Raw genomic sequence first — 17,006 nt, forward strand, 5'->3', positions numbered from 1 at the left:
GGCCCATGGGATAATTGCTGGCTTTCATTAAAGGCATATGAAGGAATGTTTAGAAATCAAATGCGAAGGGTTGGAGGAAGACCAAACAAATGCGAATTGAGTACCAAGAAATGGATCAGATTCAGACCATAAAAAAAAAAAAAAAAAAAAAAAAAAAGAAAGCAGGGGATGGGGGTAGGGGGAGAAATAAAGAAAAAGAAGAGAATAAAGCACCGAGAGAAGAACGCCTGGGAAGAAGAGGTGGTGCCCTTGGTTCCTCTCTGATGGCTACCAAAGCACCCTGCACAGAAAGACTTCTGCGTGGGTGACCTTTACACAAAAATAAACTCTTTTTCTGCTTCTTCTCCAGAGTCACTAGATTTGCTGCCTTGACGGCCATCTTTACTGGAGGACCGTTGCTTTTGTTCTTGATACTCCTGGGCCTGCTGGCCCCAGCTTCTCCTTGAAACTGAAATAAAAAGAAAAGTCGCACAGTTTATTGACAAAATAACACCACTGGCCTGACTGACAATGGGCTGAGATGCAGTAGCCTTGAATGTTTGCGGGAGGAGAGGGGAACAGCGTGAACTTTCTCAGAAACAAACTTGCTATTATGTTTAGAGACTCTAGACAGAAATGTAAAACTAACCAACAAAGCAGAAACAAAAAGAGAAAACACACACAAAAACACAGTCTATGACAGGGTGAACCTCTCATAGATGTGGGCAAGAATCTGAGGTGAGGACCCCCCAGGCAAGGATGGCGGGGAAGTGGAGGGAGATGCCAGGAGGGAGGAGGGCTTTGAAGTGGTTCTGCCCCAGGTGACCTCCTCAGTCGTAGCTGCCCCCTCATGCAGCAGAGAGAACAGGGCAGACAGAGCCTTGAGGAGATGCTGGGCTGACAGATGTCCCATTCGATGCCTTCTGCAGATGACTTGGGGTTTGTCATTCCTGATTGTGGGGCAGGATATCAGCAAAGGCCTCAGGAGTCTTTGTCAGACCTTTCTGTGACTCAGAAAACCTCAGTTTCACCCTCTAGGAAATAAATACTGTAAAGTCTAGTGAAAATGCATTAAATATTGTCTATGACACAATCAACCATTTTGGAATCACCCTCCAGGTAAAAGCATTACCATTATTGTTGCCTGCTCTGATTACACATAAATTTGAAGAATCCACTGAGGCTTTATAAAGCAACGGTGGGAGAATCATTACTGGAACGGAGCCTCTGTTATGTGTCAGGCACTCTCTGTTTTATTATCGCTATTCCTCACAATTACCTTCTGTAAGGTAGGTTTTGTAAAACTTGAAACCAGGATTTAAACTAGATCTGTCTCTCCAAAGTCTATGGTCTTTCCAACTACAACATGGCTTCACTGCTGTGATACCTTGGGAAAAGGTTCGGATGCTGTACTCCAGCATAGCTATTAAGGATTATTAAATACTATTCATCTTGTCTATTGTATAGACAGTTCTTGAGCTAAAAATACTAAACCTACACACTTTGTGCCAGCTTGAAGGAAGAGTACAGCTACCTCATCACTTGGAAGTTCAAATGATCTAACCAGGAACACACTGTATCAGTCCTTCAAAAGCTATAGGATTCACTTGATGCTTCTAATCACTTGATTTTTGCATTCTGCTAAAAAAAACCCCCAAAAAACAAAACTCATCTTGCCAGGAGCTGGCTATTAAAATGTTGAACCCACTGAAGAGTGTTTCAGGAAGTGAAAGCTCATTAAACCTAATAGTCAAAATGCAAACCTAATAGAGTGCTTCTCTTGCCAATACTCGTATTAGAGCCAGATTCTGCTATTTAGACAATAAAAATTTAAATTTTTAGTTAATGACATTAAATTGAAATGACTCAAAACTCTGAAAAGAAAAAAACCTTTCAAATCTGATAATAAAAGTAGGTAATTTTTTAAATTATGACTTCTTTTTGTCCAACAGATTCAGGCAAATTCTCAAATCGGGGGAAGAAAGCAACAAACAAATATTATCATTGATTTCTATTATTTTTTCTTTTCTTTTTAGAAATGAGGTCTTGCTCTATCACCCAAACTGAAGTGCAATTTCTATTTTTAAGTTTGTGTTTTTAAGCTTGTATTTTTAAGCTTGTGTTGGGTAAAAAAATTAAATGCACTTGTGTTGGGTAAAAAAATTAAATGCACTTGTCCTTTCAAAGCTGTCAGTAAGCCAGGTTTGGAGAATGAAGGTGCATAAATATCTATAAATATTTTGCTCTTTATCACAAAACCAATTTGATACTAATAGACAAAGAATCCTTTAATTACTAAGAACAAAAGAAAGTAGGGAAGACTTGTATTATCTTCATCCTGAAAACTTTTTACAATAAACCCAACCTCAAACTAGAGTATTTCCTTTGGTATCTTCTAGAAAATATTTTTCATTGTTTTAAAACCAAAATAAGTTCTTCCTCTATATTAAATGACTCAAAAATACACTACAGGTTCAAGGGAAGAAACAAATACAATATACTGCTCTTTTGTCTTCAGAGCAAATATATTTGTTCTAATTCTTAGATTTAAAGGATAATCAAACTTTCCATTCTTCCCAATATTTTTGTTTCCTGGTAATCTTGGGTCTAACTCATGTTCTATGACATGACATAAGAGTACTTTCTAAAAATGGAGAAATTCAAGAAACCAAAAATGTTTATGTCACAGATAAAAAACTGAGATAACCCTACAGACCAGGGTCATTAGAGCAGGCATGATTAAAATTCAAAGAAATCCAACATATAAATCTTCATGCTAAAAGCAGGTTGTCCTTCAGTCTCCACCTAAATGCTGATTCTTTTGAGTCACTGACACTGGGCTTCCGAATTCTCCAAGACTCAGGGATTGTAGGAGGAAAAATAATATACACTTTCAAGAGGGCTGTCAAAGAATTTCACTATGGTGGTGACTTTATTTAGAAATTCATTCTAACTATATTCACCTCCATTGATTAAACTCTACCAACTGTGAATGTGCATGTGATAATGAGACTAGTACCAGGCTGACATGTTCTTACTATAGTAGGTAAGCACCATTCAAGGACAGGAAAATTAAGGCACAGCGAGATCAAGGACTTAAAGTTATGCAATTAATGTGATGAGTTTGAAGGTCAAAGCACTTGGTCTTCTAGTCTCCAGCCTTATTAGTCCAGATGCCTAATGTGAACAACTTTGTAGGGGGAATGTTCTTTGCCGTTTGCTTTCCAGCCCTTAAGGGAACATCTATTTGATTGCATGTAATTAAGATGTTGACTACAACTATATTGAAGTAGGTTTAGTCAGGCTTCTATTAAAAGATGGTCTCAATAGAATTACGTCCTTTTGAAACTTAAAACTCCAGAATGTATGCATGTATGTATGTATGCATGCAAGCATTTATTCATTTATAGATACTGAGTCTCACTCTGTTGTCCAGGCTGGAATTCAGTGGCGCAGTCATAGCTCACTGTAGCCTCAAACTCCTGGGCTCAAGTGATCCTCCTGTCTCAGCTTCCAGAGCAGTGCAGACTACAGGTGCACCTTCTCACCATACCCAACTAATTTTTTATTTTTATTTTTGTATAGACAACTCATTTGTTGCCCAGGCTGGTCTCAAACCTCTGGCCTCAAGTGATCCTCCAGCTTCAGCCCCCCAAAGTGCTGGGATTACAGATGTGAACCACAGTGCCTGGCTAGAATTTATTTTTAAAATATTTATAAGATTTAGACGTTTTACAAATTCAGACAGACCTCCTCTTAGGCAGCTTGAATTAATGCTTGCTTTTACACAGGGTGAAAAAAATCCAGTTGTTTCACAAACACTTCTTCAATGCAAGTATTTGTTAAGAGTGCTGGAGCATCTCTATGCATGTGTCTATATACATATTTATCACTATTTTAAATACCATTAAAGTTAACTAATAGAAGATACTCAAGTAAATGAACAGGTAATTTATTCAACACAAACACTCCATGTATATACACATCCTGTCTATAGTGGCAATAACTGGTACAGAGAGGCTCGAACATGAAGTCTGTCATTCTTGAAGATGATTTGATATTGCACATATGTGATAATTTTAAAGCTTTTGAAACATGCATATAAATGCAGAGTTAGAGGATCATATGAAAATTTGGTATTTTCTCCATTGTAAGCTCCATTGACATCCATATTTTCCAGGAGAAAAACACTATGATGACCTGAAAATAGTATTCAGTAGTTGATTTTTTATACTTTCTAGCAAGAGCCCAACATGCCAACTGTTAAATTTATCTTTAAGAACTCACTTAGTGGGAGCAGAACTTGAATCTGGTGGAAAAAGTAGAGCAGAGCACTGGCTTACAGACTGCAAGTCACAGCCAAGTATTTATTGGCTGTAGCTTGGATTATGGAAGAGGCAAGTGATATATAAAAGGAATCTTAGAATCAGATGCCCTGTACAAACAGGGGCCATTACAATGCATTCAAAGCCAAAATCAACTATTTTCTTCAAGAAAATAGGATATACTCTTATAAAAATATCACAACGTATAATTAAATGCAGAGAGGAAATAATATGAAATGGAAAAAGATGTGCTTACAAATATTTCTAGTAAAAGAAATTAAGCATTTTGTCTGTCAAATCAATATAATAGCCACACAAAACATAATATTCATGATAGAAATATGCAGCATGCTTTGAGAACAATATTTGAGAACAATAGCCTCTGTTTGTTTCATGAATACATACTTTAGGAAAATAAGGCTGTTTTAGCGTAAACAAAGCTGCTCTTAAAAGACTTAAAAGAAAGTACATGCAATTATTTAATAGAATTAATCCGCTAAATGTTATTTTTTTAAGCAGGAACTATTCAGAAAGCAGACTGCTACTCAATTCTCAAAGGTGAAGACAGTCAAGTGCTAGGAATCGGCACTAACAAAACAAAATTAAAATATTATGCACAAAATCACTTTAATTGAAGCTTCTGTAAAAATTACTTCTTAATGCCTGTCATTATTTCAAGAAATCAAAGCAGAAAAGTAAATACAAGATGGTCCTATTTAATTCCATCAAAATTTGACCAGCTCCTCACAATGAGAATTTTAAGCTAAAGAGGTTATGAACAAATCTGAGACAGATATAGAATCTCTTCTCCTTGCTTTTCTATAATGTGGGTTATCTCTGTGTTTATCCTCTTTTTACTCTAACGCAAAGCCTCACTGGATGATCAATAGGCACTGGGCGGCAGGTGGCAGGGGAGCATCTCTTTTTGTTTTGTATGAAGTGTTTTTAGTGGCCTCTTGAAGAAGGAACATTGCATCAATGATGCTTTGTTAATAATCAAGTAATATAAGTCAATGAAAACAATAGTTCAAATGTAAAGCTCCAGAATCCAGAAACATCTATGCAACCTTAGGTGCCCTTAACAAAAGGGGCAAGATAGAGACAGAGATTCTGGCCTAATAAATTCTCAAAAATAACTCGTCAGAAAATAAATGTCTTAGGTGTTCATTTATGTAACTTTTCTAGGACTGAAGATAGAGATTTTCTTGGCAATATGAGGAAACTTTCTTGTAGAGAGGAGCTACTGTAACTATGTATCTATAAACAAATCCACTACATAGGAATTCTGTAAAAGTAAAGGGTCAACTCAATTGGCTTTCTCTAGGGCAGGAGCTACCCAGCCCAAGCAGAATGTTTTATCCTTATGTGTCCTGCAGACTTTGCTTTATGCTCTGAGAGGTATCTTTAACCCACCCCGCCACCTAGCTAGTACATGCTGGAACCCCAGGCAAGTGAGCACACGTGGCTGAGCCCACGGCACTGGCTGAGAAGGCAGGCTCCAAACATTGTCCCTGGCAGGCAGTTGGTAGATGCTTTTTTGTTTTAAAACCTGTATCAAGGAACGTTCTCAAAGACAACAGTTCCCACTTCAGGTGTCATAACTCATTGGGCTGTTAAGCTGTGAAGTGTATCACAAGAAGTTTATTATCAATAGTAAAGTGTGAAAATTCAAGAATAGTTTATCCCTTTGCAGTAAGAGAATAAGAGAAGGTATCCCTATAATAAGGTCACTCCCATTAACTTGTATTCTGAAATGCTTTCTTGGGAGGCAGTGAAGGGCATGGTGTTACAGCCTGAATGCTGGGCCACACCTAATCCCTGGGAGCCTAAATACGTGCATCTATTAACTCCTGATAGTTTCACAGAAAGAAAAGAGCCTCATTCCAAGAGCAGAAGTCCTTTAAAGAAATCTCACATACCAGAATATGTTACATTCTTTACAGGTACTAAGATTTCCTTTAATGGACTTTTGAAGTCATATTTATAAAAAAATTATTGTATTAACCAGGGAGGAGATGAGTACTTTAGGCACAAAAAAAAGACATTTTTTCCTCTGAGTCAGCAATACTTGTTCTTAAATTTCCCATTGGAGGGCAAAGCTGATTTGAAATCTGTCTCCTTTCTGTCGCTTGGGATTGTTCTCACGTGAACAGTACATTACAGAATTTACTACAGGGCCAAATGAAAGACAGACATCAGAGATAAACTTCTAGAAAATGGAATAAATTGTTCCTGAAGGTTGACAAGTTAATTGGTACTTTTTCTTTCTTACTAAAGGGTGATAAAATGTCCACTGAAAGATCATGTGCATGACCCAACGTCTGCATTGAGTCAGTGACTTTTTATTGATCCTTTTCTGAAAGAATGTAAGATGTTGGGCCAATATTCTCTAAGGATATAAACTCTTGTCATTCTAAGAATCTCTGATCCAACCACAGTTGAAACCTAACAGGAGAGTAAAGATATAAAGGAAGAGAATAGGAGGTCTAACCCCAATTATAAAAATAAACTTGCATGATCACAAAAATTTGAAAGGACAAGTCACCAAAGTAACTTGATCTTCCTCATAAGAATTTCTAATTTTAGATTTTTAAGTCAATATTTTTTATCCCAAATAAAAGGACCATCCTGTTGACATTTAGAAAAACCAAAAACCAAAACCAAAACCAAAAACAAAAAAACTCTCTCGTATGACTCTCTTGTATGACCCAGTCCCACGACAGAATTTACTCAATTACAGTTTGTTTTTGTTAGTGCCAGTTCATAAGCTTTGGGTCAGTGAGGGATGATAATCGAAGGCTCTAACCATTTGTTGGCTGTGACTTCCTGTGCCCAATTGCATTCACTTCCTCTTCTGCAATGGTGGAGTACAGTTTTGAAGATCTTTTCCCTCTACTGGAAGGCTTGCCACTGTCATGATCTGAATGTCTTTTGTAATAATCTCCTCTTTGCACTACTGAGGAAAAGGGATTTATTTTACCCTTTATATTAGCACATACATCAATGTGTTGACATTAATATTTAAAAATGTAAATATTAAAAATTAAATATCAGCTTACCCACCCCACTTAGGATTCAAGGAACCTACAGTGCTGGTCCTGGGCAGATACACATCATTATCTACAGAATTCAACAGCCAACATTATGGAAATGTCGTGCAAAATGAGGTGAGCTCTGATTCTGCCCCAAAAAAGTATTAACAAAAAGGCCCCAGTATTATCATTTTGATTCCATGATGGATTAATGAAAATCACATTCACTATGGAATAATCCAGAAGAATCATAGCAATTTACCTGCTTCAGAAATTAGTTGGGCACGCTAGTCCAAAGGGAGGCAAAGAACAGGGAAATGAAGTAACCAGCATGAATAACAGATAAGAAAACAGAAATGAGCACAATATGGACAGTTTATAAAGAAAAAGGACTCACAAATGGCTGCCACTTCTGGGCCACCTTAGCGGACAAGCTGATAAAGTCAAAATCTTACTACCTCAGACATTTACAGACTGTTCCCAGACTTCATGTATATTTTCAGTCCAATTTCTATACCAAGTGATAACATGAGGATGATGTCTTTGATTAACTTATTCTGGATCCCAGGTGGGAAAGTGATGGTCTCCACAGCTCAGCCATCCCTACCGTCCGACTGGAAAGAAGGGCGTGGGAACCATTCCTAAGATTTGCTACTAGGGGAGGGAGACGGATGAGGAAGGGGATCAAACATCCACCCCTAAAGCTCTGAAACATTTAAAGAGCAACACATTCTATCTCTAACTTCCTGGGGAAAGAACACTCGACTTTTTCACAGCAGCTAAAAGCCTGCAGCAGTATCCACTATCTCCCTGACTTTGTTAACTAGAGAGGCTCCATGATATATATTTGCACTTGTTAGGCTGGTGGTTACTCTAGGCCCTGTTTTGATCATTTATAGGCATTTAGAAAACATCGTTTTCCAGAAATGTTAAAAGAATGATTTTTGTATTCAACCTTCTGATCTTTTTTCTACTTTTGTAAATCCTTCAATATTTCAATTGCTTCAGACAAGACAGACGAACATTCCTACTTAGCACTACCATCCCTTCCTCACCTTTCTTTTTCTCTCCAACTGAATTCTTTCGGGCATTTTCAACACTTCCTTAAAAGTAAAGACGTAAAGTTAGCAGTTGCAGAAAGGATGGAAAATTAGGGTAGGAATGGGGGAGGCACTTTGTGGTGAGAACTGGACTGTCAGAAAATACCTGTCGGCTCAAGTCTCTCTGAGCTGGCACCACCAAAGGTCCTTCCTTTTATACCAAGTCTTCCAAAGGCTTTGGTTATAATACTGAACCCTGTATTTATTTACCTCATGTAAAATGACTACAGATACCAGTTTCTCTATTTGGCAGAAGTGGTTTAGCAGCTTTGGTCTCAACCCTACCATCTTTTATTTATAGCAAATAGGTGAGTAAAGCTTCTACCCAACAAATAAATCTGTAGGAGGGAGATGAGAAAGCAGGCAGTGTTACTGTTTTTATTAGATTTCCAAGCCACAAAGACAGTACTATGCTCAGTAACACTTTCTATTAACTTCAACCCAATACTATTATCAATAAAAGAAAAAAGGCCATTGTAGGAAGAAAACAGTCAGAGAGATCAAAGGATTCTAAAGCATTAAATAAATCTAAAATAAAACACAGCAACTCCAAACCACAATGAGAGCCTTCTGGGTGTAGACAACTTGTGTAGCTCTAGAATTTCCTTATAGGTGGGGCTCAGAGATGGCATTTACACTATACATTACATACGACAGAACCCCAAAGTCAATCATACATTTAAAAGAAATGGCATGGGTGCTGAAGCCACAACCATGCCTTACCTCTGATAGTAACTGGTAACAGCTCAATCTGATTTGGGAAGAAAGCATTCTTGTCACAGGATTAGCTTGCTGTGCTTCTACCTCAGCAAATTAGAAGGAACAAACTGGTGCAAAGTCGCCCTGAGAATGTCCACGTCTGCACCACACTTCTGAGAGTGAGGAACATCTGACCTTGTGATTCAGCGAGCACCGTGAGTGAGCTGCAAGGTGGCTGAGGCCCGGGGGTGCTGCTGCAGAACTACTGCAGTAGTGATTTACCACAAGTAGGAAAAGATTTCGTTGAAAATAATGGGACTCAGAAATCTATATTTAGCCCTAAATATGTCATAAAATCATGTTTAAGGAGCTCCTAACATGCTGGAAGTCAGTTCAGAAGCATCTAGAAATTACTCTTGCAAATAAGTTAGACCTTTGGTTGGGTATCTCAGCTGCTTTTTTCATTTGTCATTAAGATCCAATGTCACCAATCATGCTGAATCGTTTCTGAACTAAGAAACTACTCCATTTCCAAAAATTTAACCCAAGGAATGTTGACTTTAACAAACTCTAAGATATTAGTAAAGTCCAAAATGAATTCCTTTATTTTGAAATGTCCCTCCTTGGGGAGAGCTAACCCAGAGAAAAGAAATCCTTACCTTCCTGTGAAAATGTCCTGGGGCTGGGCTGGGGGCTACTCTGGCCATCTCTCTCCTTGTCTGAAGGAACTTTTTTCAGGACAGGTGGAAGAAGGGCAACTTTCGGGCTAGATGGAGAGTCTGGAATGTCATCTGAGGAGACACAAACACGTGACTCAAACCATCCTACAAACTGGATTCCAAGAACATAAAGCCTGGTAAATCTATATATATAAATAGGTCATTTAAAAAAAAAGCATCATAGAATTTTTCTGGCCAAAAATTAGTTTTATGTCTTTGCTCAGTGAAGTTACATCCACAAACAAAAGGGAAAACCAATGAATACTCATAAAAAGTTAGTATCTGAAAAGATATGAATCTATCCTGTAGATCAAGAATTTCAATGTGCTGATATTTGAAAATTAGACTGTAAGTAAACCACATGTTCCTTCTGACTTAAACACAAAGCCTGTTTGGTTTTCATAAAATATGTAATACTTACAAGACACTGCCTTTACCTGTTGTCAAACCCAGCACAACAGTCACTATACATATGTGTGTATGTGTATGCATGCATGCATATATGTAGGTCACTAACAAAAATTTGGAATCATGGTCTTTTAGAACCAGAAAAAACTCTGGTCACTGGACAAATGAAGAGCTTAAAAATAAGAAAGATGACAAAATAGCTAGGACTAGAATTCTAGTCTCTTTTCTTCCTTTTTTTTTTTTTTGAGACGGAGTCTTGCTCTGTTACCAAGACTGGAGTGCAGTGGTGCGATTCCGGCTCACTGCAACCTCTGCCTCCCGGGTTCAAGTGATTCTCCTGCCTCAGCCTCCCAAGTAGCTGGGATTTCATCGTGTTAGCCAGGATGGTCTCGATCTCCTGACTTCATGATCCACCCGCCTTGGACTCCCAAAGTGTTGGGATTACAAGTGTGAGCCACCGCGTCTGGCCAATTCTAGTCTCTTAATTCAAACACCAGGGCTGTTTCACCCTAATTGAAAGGATCTACCACAAGCTTGTCCAACCCATTGCCCACAGGATTGGACAAGGATGCGGCCCAGGTTGGCTTTGAATGCAGCCCAACAAAAACTTGTAAACTTTCTTAAAACATTACAAGATTATTTTGCCTTTTTTTTTTTTAAAGTAATCAGCTATTGTTAGTGTTAGCATATTTCGTGTGTGTCCCAAGACAATTCTTCTTCCAATGTGGCCCAGGGAAGGCAAAAGAGTGGACACCCCTGACTACTGGATCTTGCTCCTTCCTTTGCTGTTACCAGCAAGGTGGTTCTTAAGTTGGTGTGTGAGTGTCTGTGCACGTAGAAGACAATCTACAGCAAGGTTCTCTTCAGTCTTACACTTCCAGTTGCCTACTTGCTTAACCAAAATAAGCAGGGATGTGATAAGACATGTGAAGATAACACTATCCACCTTCACAAGCTGTCAGAGCTGTGGCGGAGAGGAAATGAGATGGTGTATTTGAAAATGCCTGCTGAATTCCCAAGCTCTATAAAAACATGGGCTTATTAACATAATTCTTGATACACTAAGTGCTATGAAATAAATGAACACATTTAGTAAATAAACAAAATAAAACTGCTTGCAACAGAATATTGGGAATTCAGCTAGTTTTATATTCAGCATTAGAAACTAGGGAGTGGTCCCCCTTTATCCACATGGGATACAATCTAAGGCCTCCGGTGGATGTCTGAAACCATGGATAGTACTGAACCCTACATAAGCTGTGTTTTTTCCTACACATACACCTATAATAAAGTTTAATGTATAAATTACGCACAGTAAGATATTAACACTAAAACCCAATAATAGAATAATTGTAACAATATACTATAATAAAAGTTATCTGAATGTGGTCTCTCTCTCTCTCTCTCTCTCTCTCTCTCTCTCTCAATATCTGCACCATGAATAACTGAAACTGTAAAAAGCAAAACCTTGGATAACAGGGGCCTACTGTACTCTACAAACTAGTTACTCTACAAACTAGATTCATTTTATAAGAACTGTTTCTTTATTGTAGACTAGAGACACACCTAGCTGATGACAATGCTAGGAGCAAGCCTCCTTTTGAGAACTTATTTGCTTTGCTTTCTATTAAAACATTTTTCCATTTTCTCTGCCTTCATTCTCTCCACTCCTTCCACATGAAGACACTGTGTGCGTACCAATAAATTTTTTGTGTTCCCCATCATAAAGAACTTTGGTTTGGGAAAAAGTTTGAGTAGACATAGGAAGTACTCAGGGGTTTGTTTGAAGGCTTAGTTCCTTGAGGTAAAGCCAGTACACCTCTTTCTTTGTGCTTCTCTTTGGAGATGGTTTACTGGTTTTTTCAAGGGACCAATGGACTATGAAGACCAGGGAGTGTCATCCAGGCTGGCCACCCGGGAAATGAAAAAAATACATGAGGGAACATGGGAAAGAACCACAAGTGGAAGAAGTTTGGACACACAGGATTCTGCCTTTTTGCTCATTCTACCCAAATCATCTGCACATTGATAAATTATTAGGATGACCTGCGCATCTTACTTTACAATATGCATGTCCATGGGGGAGAGGTCAATAGAAACACAGTAACCAAGACAGTTGGTGGACTCAGAACATCTGGCGGCTACCCAGACACACCAGCTGCGTGACTTGGCAAACTCAGTATCTCTATGCCTCAAATTCCTCATCTGCAAAACGGAGCAGTGATGAGGATATTGAGAGTTCATCATGAAGCACTTACAACAGTGCCAAGGACACAGTTAAGTGCTCAAAGATTAGCCATGATGATGATGTGACTATATTATTTTTATCCCTGTTTGACTAATTTTTGTGGGAGAACAAGGGGAAGAGGTGAAGAATTGATGTAACTTTCGTTATATTACCTATCCTACTTTTGTGTATGTTTGAAAATTCTTACAATGGAAAGTTAAATTAAAAAAAAATTGCGTGTGTGTGTGTGTGTTTAAGAGATAGGGTCTTGTCACTCAGGCTGGAGTGCAGTGGTGTGGTTACAGTGTGATGACAGCCTAAACTCCTAGGCTCAAATGATCCTCCCACCTCAGCCTCCCAAGTAGCAGGGACTACAGGTGTGCACTACCACACTAGGACTTCTTTTGTGCAGGAGAGAATAAGGTGAAGACCAACCCATTTCTAATATTTTTAAGTTTCTTCTGTCATTAGATTTTCTAAACTAATAGTCAGCAAACTTTTTTGTAAAGGGCCCAAGAGTAAATATTTTACATTCTGCAGGCCATATGGCCCTGTTGCAAGCACACCATTCGGTGACTGTAGCACAGCCACAGCCCCAGATGACACCAGTACAAATCGTATGGCTGTGTCCAGGAAAACTATTTACAAAAACAGGCCCATTGTTTGCCAAGTCTTGTTCTAAACCCTTGACACATCATAGAATACGGCATAAAAACTGAAGAGCTTGTGCTTTCCCCGTTTGTAGCCTTCATCCTTAAACTGCTGCTTTTCAGTGTCTGAACACCCTGGAGACAAGTATCAGAAAGCCAAGCCAAGCACTGCAGATGGGTCAACATGACAAAAGACGGATGTCCCTGTCTTGCCTACCAACCAACCTGTACCCCTGAAAGCAAGGATAGTCTCAGAGTCCCCAACTCTGACACATGGTGGAGCTCAGCATTGAATAAAGGAATCCCTCAGCTCTCATCACTTTCACAGCTTTGCACAGGTTTCTTGTGATCCCCTCCTGCAGAAGCCGCTGTACCTTGCTCACTAGCTGCCCCTGAAATAACCTGCAGCATCTGATCCAGCTGGCTCTGGGAAGCTACCTGGTCACAATGCAACTCCCTAACTGCAAAACTCTTACCAGGCCGTGAGGCGGTTCTTGGTTTCTGCGGGATGACGGGCCGTGCTGCCAGGCTGGGTTTGGGGGACTGCAGGAGGGGCTTCGGGCTTGTAGGTGTGCTGGATGAGCTCCGAGACCTGGAACCTGCTTCCACTTTGGGTTCTGCTTTGGTATTCTTTTCTGGTGTTCCCAAACCAAAGCGGTTCTCTGGAAGACCTGGGTGCAGTTTAGGCACTAAGACGAAAAAGGCCACTTTAAAATTAATCAAAGGTCAAAGAAGCCAGTAACTTGAAACTAGAAGTCTGGTACAAACCGCTATAATCATTTACCATTGTTTCTCATCACGGATGTTTTAAGAATATCTTAAGAATATGCTGTTCTAGCATGTTTTTAAAATCAAAACATGCTGGAGGAAGAGTAATGTTCTTTGTAGAAAAGCAATAAACTTTTTGGTTCTTTTCTGATCACCCCTGACTATTCCAGGGTTGACAAGCTTTTACATTTAATAGTGTACAGTGCTGTAATCACATACAAGGAAAACAGTGGTTCTTCAGGCATTTGAAGTGTTCAGGTCTTTCTCAGATCTGGCACAAGGTACAGGTATAACCAAATGGAAGTGCCTTGGTTCTGGACAACAAGCGGTTAGGGCTCTGGCTGCAGGTTCTAAGAGAGGAGGGCGATGCTGATGGCTGCAATCTCATGTTTAGTGAGAACAGCTCCAGAAATGTCATCTCATCCCCCACCTCCATCCATACTGCTGCCTTAATTTAACAAGACAACTGGTAAAAATAAGCCCATAAAATGTGATTTATCATCCAACTCTTACTGCACCAAGATACTGTAGCTATGCATAAGAATCTCAAATAGCAAAATGAGGATTCTATCACACAGTTAACACGTTACTCTCCAGTTTTCATCTAAGGTATTTTCTTATTTTATTATACCTAAAAAGTCAGAGGGACAAGTGATATTGGATTTCATGCATATTCAAGCTGCAAGGGAAGCATATTTTCATACCAAATAAGACAACCACCCATCTTCCATATATCATGCATGGCTTATTCTTAAATACATCAGCCATGATCCTGTATGCTGCCCCCACCCCTAACTTTGCCAAAATGCTCCAAGTTGAGGAGTTTGCAGTGAAAAAATAGTCAGGATTTCCTCCCTTTGGGAAATCAAAAAGTGCCCTGTCCAGGCACAATGCTACAGTGGGGCAGGATGCACCCCAGGGGAAGGTAGGTAAGGGATGTGGTCTTTCAGGTGGTAGCTGAGAACACACAACAAAGAGATCGGTTCTTGCCTCCCCATTTAAATTTTTCTTCTGTCAATCACATGTGACTCCTGCAATCAGAAGGTAAGCACTTTTCCGAAGGGATGATGGCAATTGCCCGACTTACCTGCCCCACCTCCATCCAACCGTTCTACGCTGCTCAAGGCTGGGCTGGAAGAATCCTGGGATACGGCATCATTCCCAAGCTTCTGAAAAATTTAAGCACCATCCCTCAAAAAAGTGCACATTTATTTAATGCAAAAGTGAAAAAACAATGCAGGTAATAAATGACAGCAAAGAAGGGCTCTTTAACTCAGCTGCTGTTACGGTGAGTGTGCCTGACTTGCCTCCGTAGGCTCTCCTACTGGGACAAAGCTGTGAGAAACACATTCTATTCTGTGTTTACGGTCAGAGCCGTGGGGTCCAAAGTGTGGCCGGTTTGGTTCCTCGGAAGGCTCCTCACAGGAGAGAAGTGCACGGGGCCAGGGAAAGTCAGTGGGCTCGGTGACCTTTACTGTTTTTCTTGTTGAACATCTATGCAGGCTCTGCAGCCCCTGATGCTTTATGTGATGAGGGCCCTTACACGCTAGAAATTGACAGAATCTGCTCTAGGTCTGGTTTCCAAAAATCTAGTTTTCGCTGGGTGCAGAGGTTGTAATCTATCTCAGCACTTTGGGAGACTGAGATGGGAGAATTGCTTGAGGTCACAAGTTTGAGACCAGCCTAGACAACAAAGTGAGACCCCCTCACCCCCATCTCTGCAAAAAATAGAAAAATTAGCCAGGCATGATGGCATGCATCTGAAGTCCCAGCTACTCAGGAGGCTGAGGCAGGAGGATCACCTGACCAACCCCAGGAGTTTGAAGCTGCAGTGAACTATAATCGTGCCAGTGCACTCCAGCCTAGGTGACAGAGCAAGACCTTATCTATTAAAAATACATATATATATATAATTTTCAAAGCAGCAGCAACCTTTCCAACCTCAATGATAATATAGGTGAAAGGGGTCCTGAGACAGGCAAGGTCTTCCTTGCTTTGAGGCAGAATCACAGGACACAGATCTATTATTTAGGAGGCAAATACAGATGAATAGGACTGAACAAATTTTTTAAAAATCTGCAGGTGGGAGGAATTAGTGATGGCGAAGATGGTGATGATGGGGAAAGTAAAATGCCACTGTCTTGGGGTAGGAGTGGAAAGTTTAGAAAGTCTACACTAGACTGAGGCATTTAGATACCAAAAAAGATATAGAAAGCAAAGTCTGGTGTTTACGTCATAATATCTAAGAATTATATTGACAAAGATGGTCTACATCTACCTCTTATCTAACAGGCAAAAACAAGGTGGACCAGTAGACCAGGAGGCATGATGATTCCCAAGGCAGTCTGACCTTCAGACTACTGGTTCCTGCTCATCTCATGCTTCCGACAAACCTCAAAAGCTCTGCAGCCAGCCAATTCCTAACTTTAAACTGTGTTTGATGACACAGGAAGGATTATTTGAAATGCAGGTGAGAAAACCCTCACTCCCTGAAATCATCAATCTACTCCAGTCACACACTCCCCAGGAGTGCCGGCTCTATCAGAAGGAAGCACCCAAGGGGCAGGAAGGCTGAGGAATTTCTCAGGAAGATGACAAAAGTTCCACTGTCATGAGTGCAAGGTGCTGAACAGGTGTCCAGGAGGAAATGTGTCTACAAGCACTGCAGCTAAAACAGGCACATTATTTGGCATCACTATGGAAAAGGGATCTCCTAAAAAGGAGGCCCCATGTCAGCCCTCTGTGCCCAGGACAAGTGCCTGGAGGACAGGGCTGGGGACCATCCATGAAGTCCCCTTCCACATCCTTCCCTTTCAGGTTCCTCCAAGTGCAGGGCAGGCACCTGAAAGTGAGGACCTCCTTAAACTCTGTACCCGGGGCACTTCATTTGCCTGCATCTCTAAAACAATCCTGGGAGTTGTTTTCTTTTCCCTCCCATATTTTTGAAGTTATTTATAAATCCCAAACTGACTGTGGGGAATAAGGATAAAATAATATAATGCCCATGGCCTTTGTGTGTAGACAGATGTCTTGGAGGCCCCAGAGGAAAATACATGAACTTTAAGTATTCACTGATTGTTTCTTTTGTCAATAAATGAA

At 39.9% G+C, this 17,006-nt stretch overlaps 1 protein-coding gene across 2 annotated transcripts in view; it reads right to left on the reverse strand.

Moving 5' to 3' along the window:
• Positions 1-114: 114 nt before the first annotated feature.
• LRRC16A (leucine rich repeat containing 16A) overlaps positions 115-17,006 on the reverse strand; it is a 371,092-nt gene continuing 354,200 nt past the window's right edge. The window contains exons 34-37 of one of the 2 annotated variants that reach the window (XM_011966488.1): positions 14,995-15,076; positions 13,616-13,810; positions 9,795-9,926; positions 115-448 (exon numbers count right to left, since the gene is read on the reverse strand). In XM_011966488.1, the coding sequence (XP_011821878.1) occupies positions 312-448; positions 9,795-9,926; positions 13,616-13,810; positions 14,995-15,076 (546 nt within the window). In that variant the 3' untranslated portion in view covers positions 115-311. Of the gene's footprint in view, positions 449-9,794; positions 9,927-13,615; positions 13,829-14,994; positions 15,077-17,006 lie in introns of both variants that reach the window. The other variant, XM_011966487.1, reaches the window with a different exon arrangement.

The sequence above is a fragment of the Mandrillus leucophaeus genome, unplaced genomic scaffold (genome assembly GCF_000951045.1).
Source record: "Mandrillus leucophaeus isolate KB7577 unplaced genomic scaffold, Mleu.le_1.0 Scaffold760, whole genome shotgun sequence".
Lineage (NCBI taxonomy): Eukaryota > Metazoa > Chordata > Mammalia > Primates > Cercopithecidae > Mandrillus > Mandrillus leucophaeus.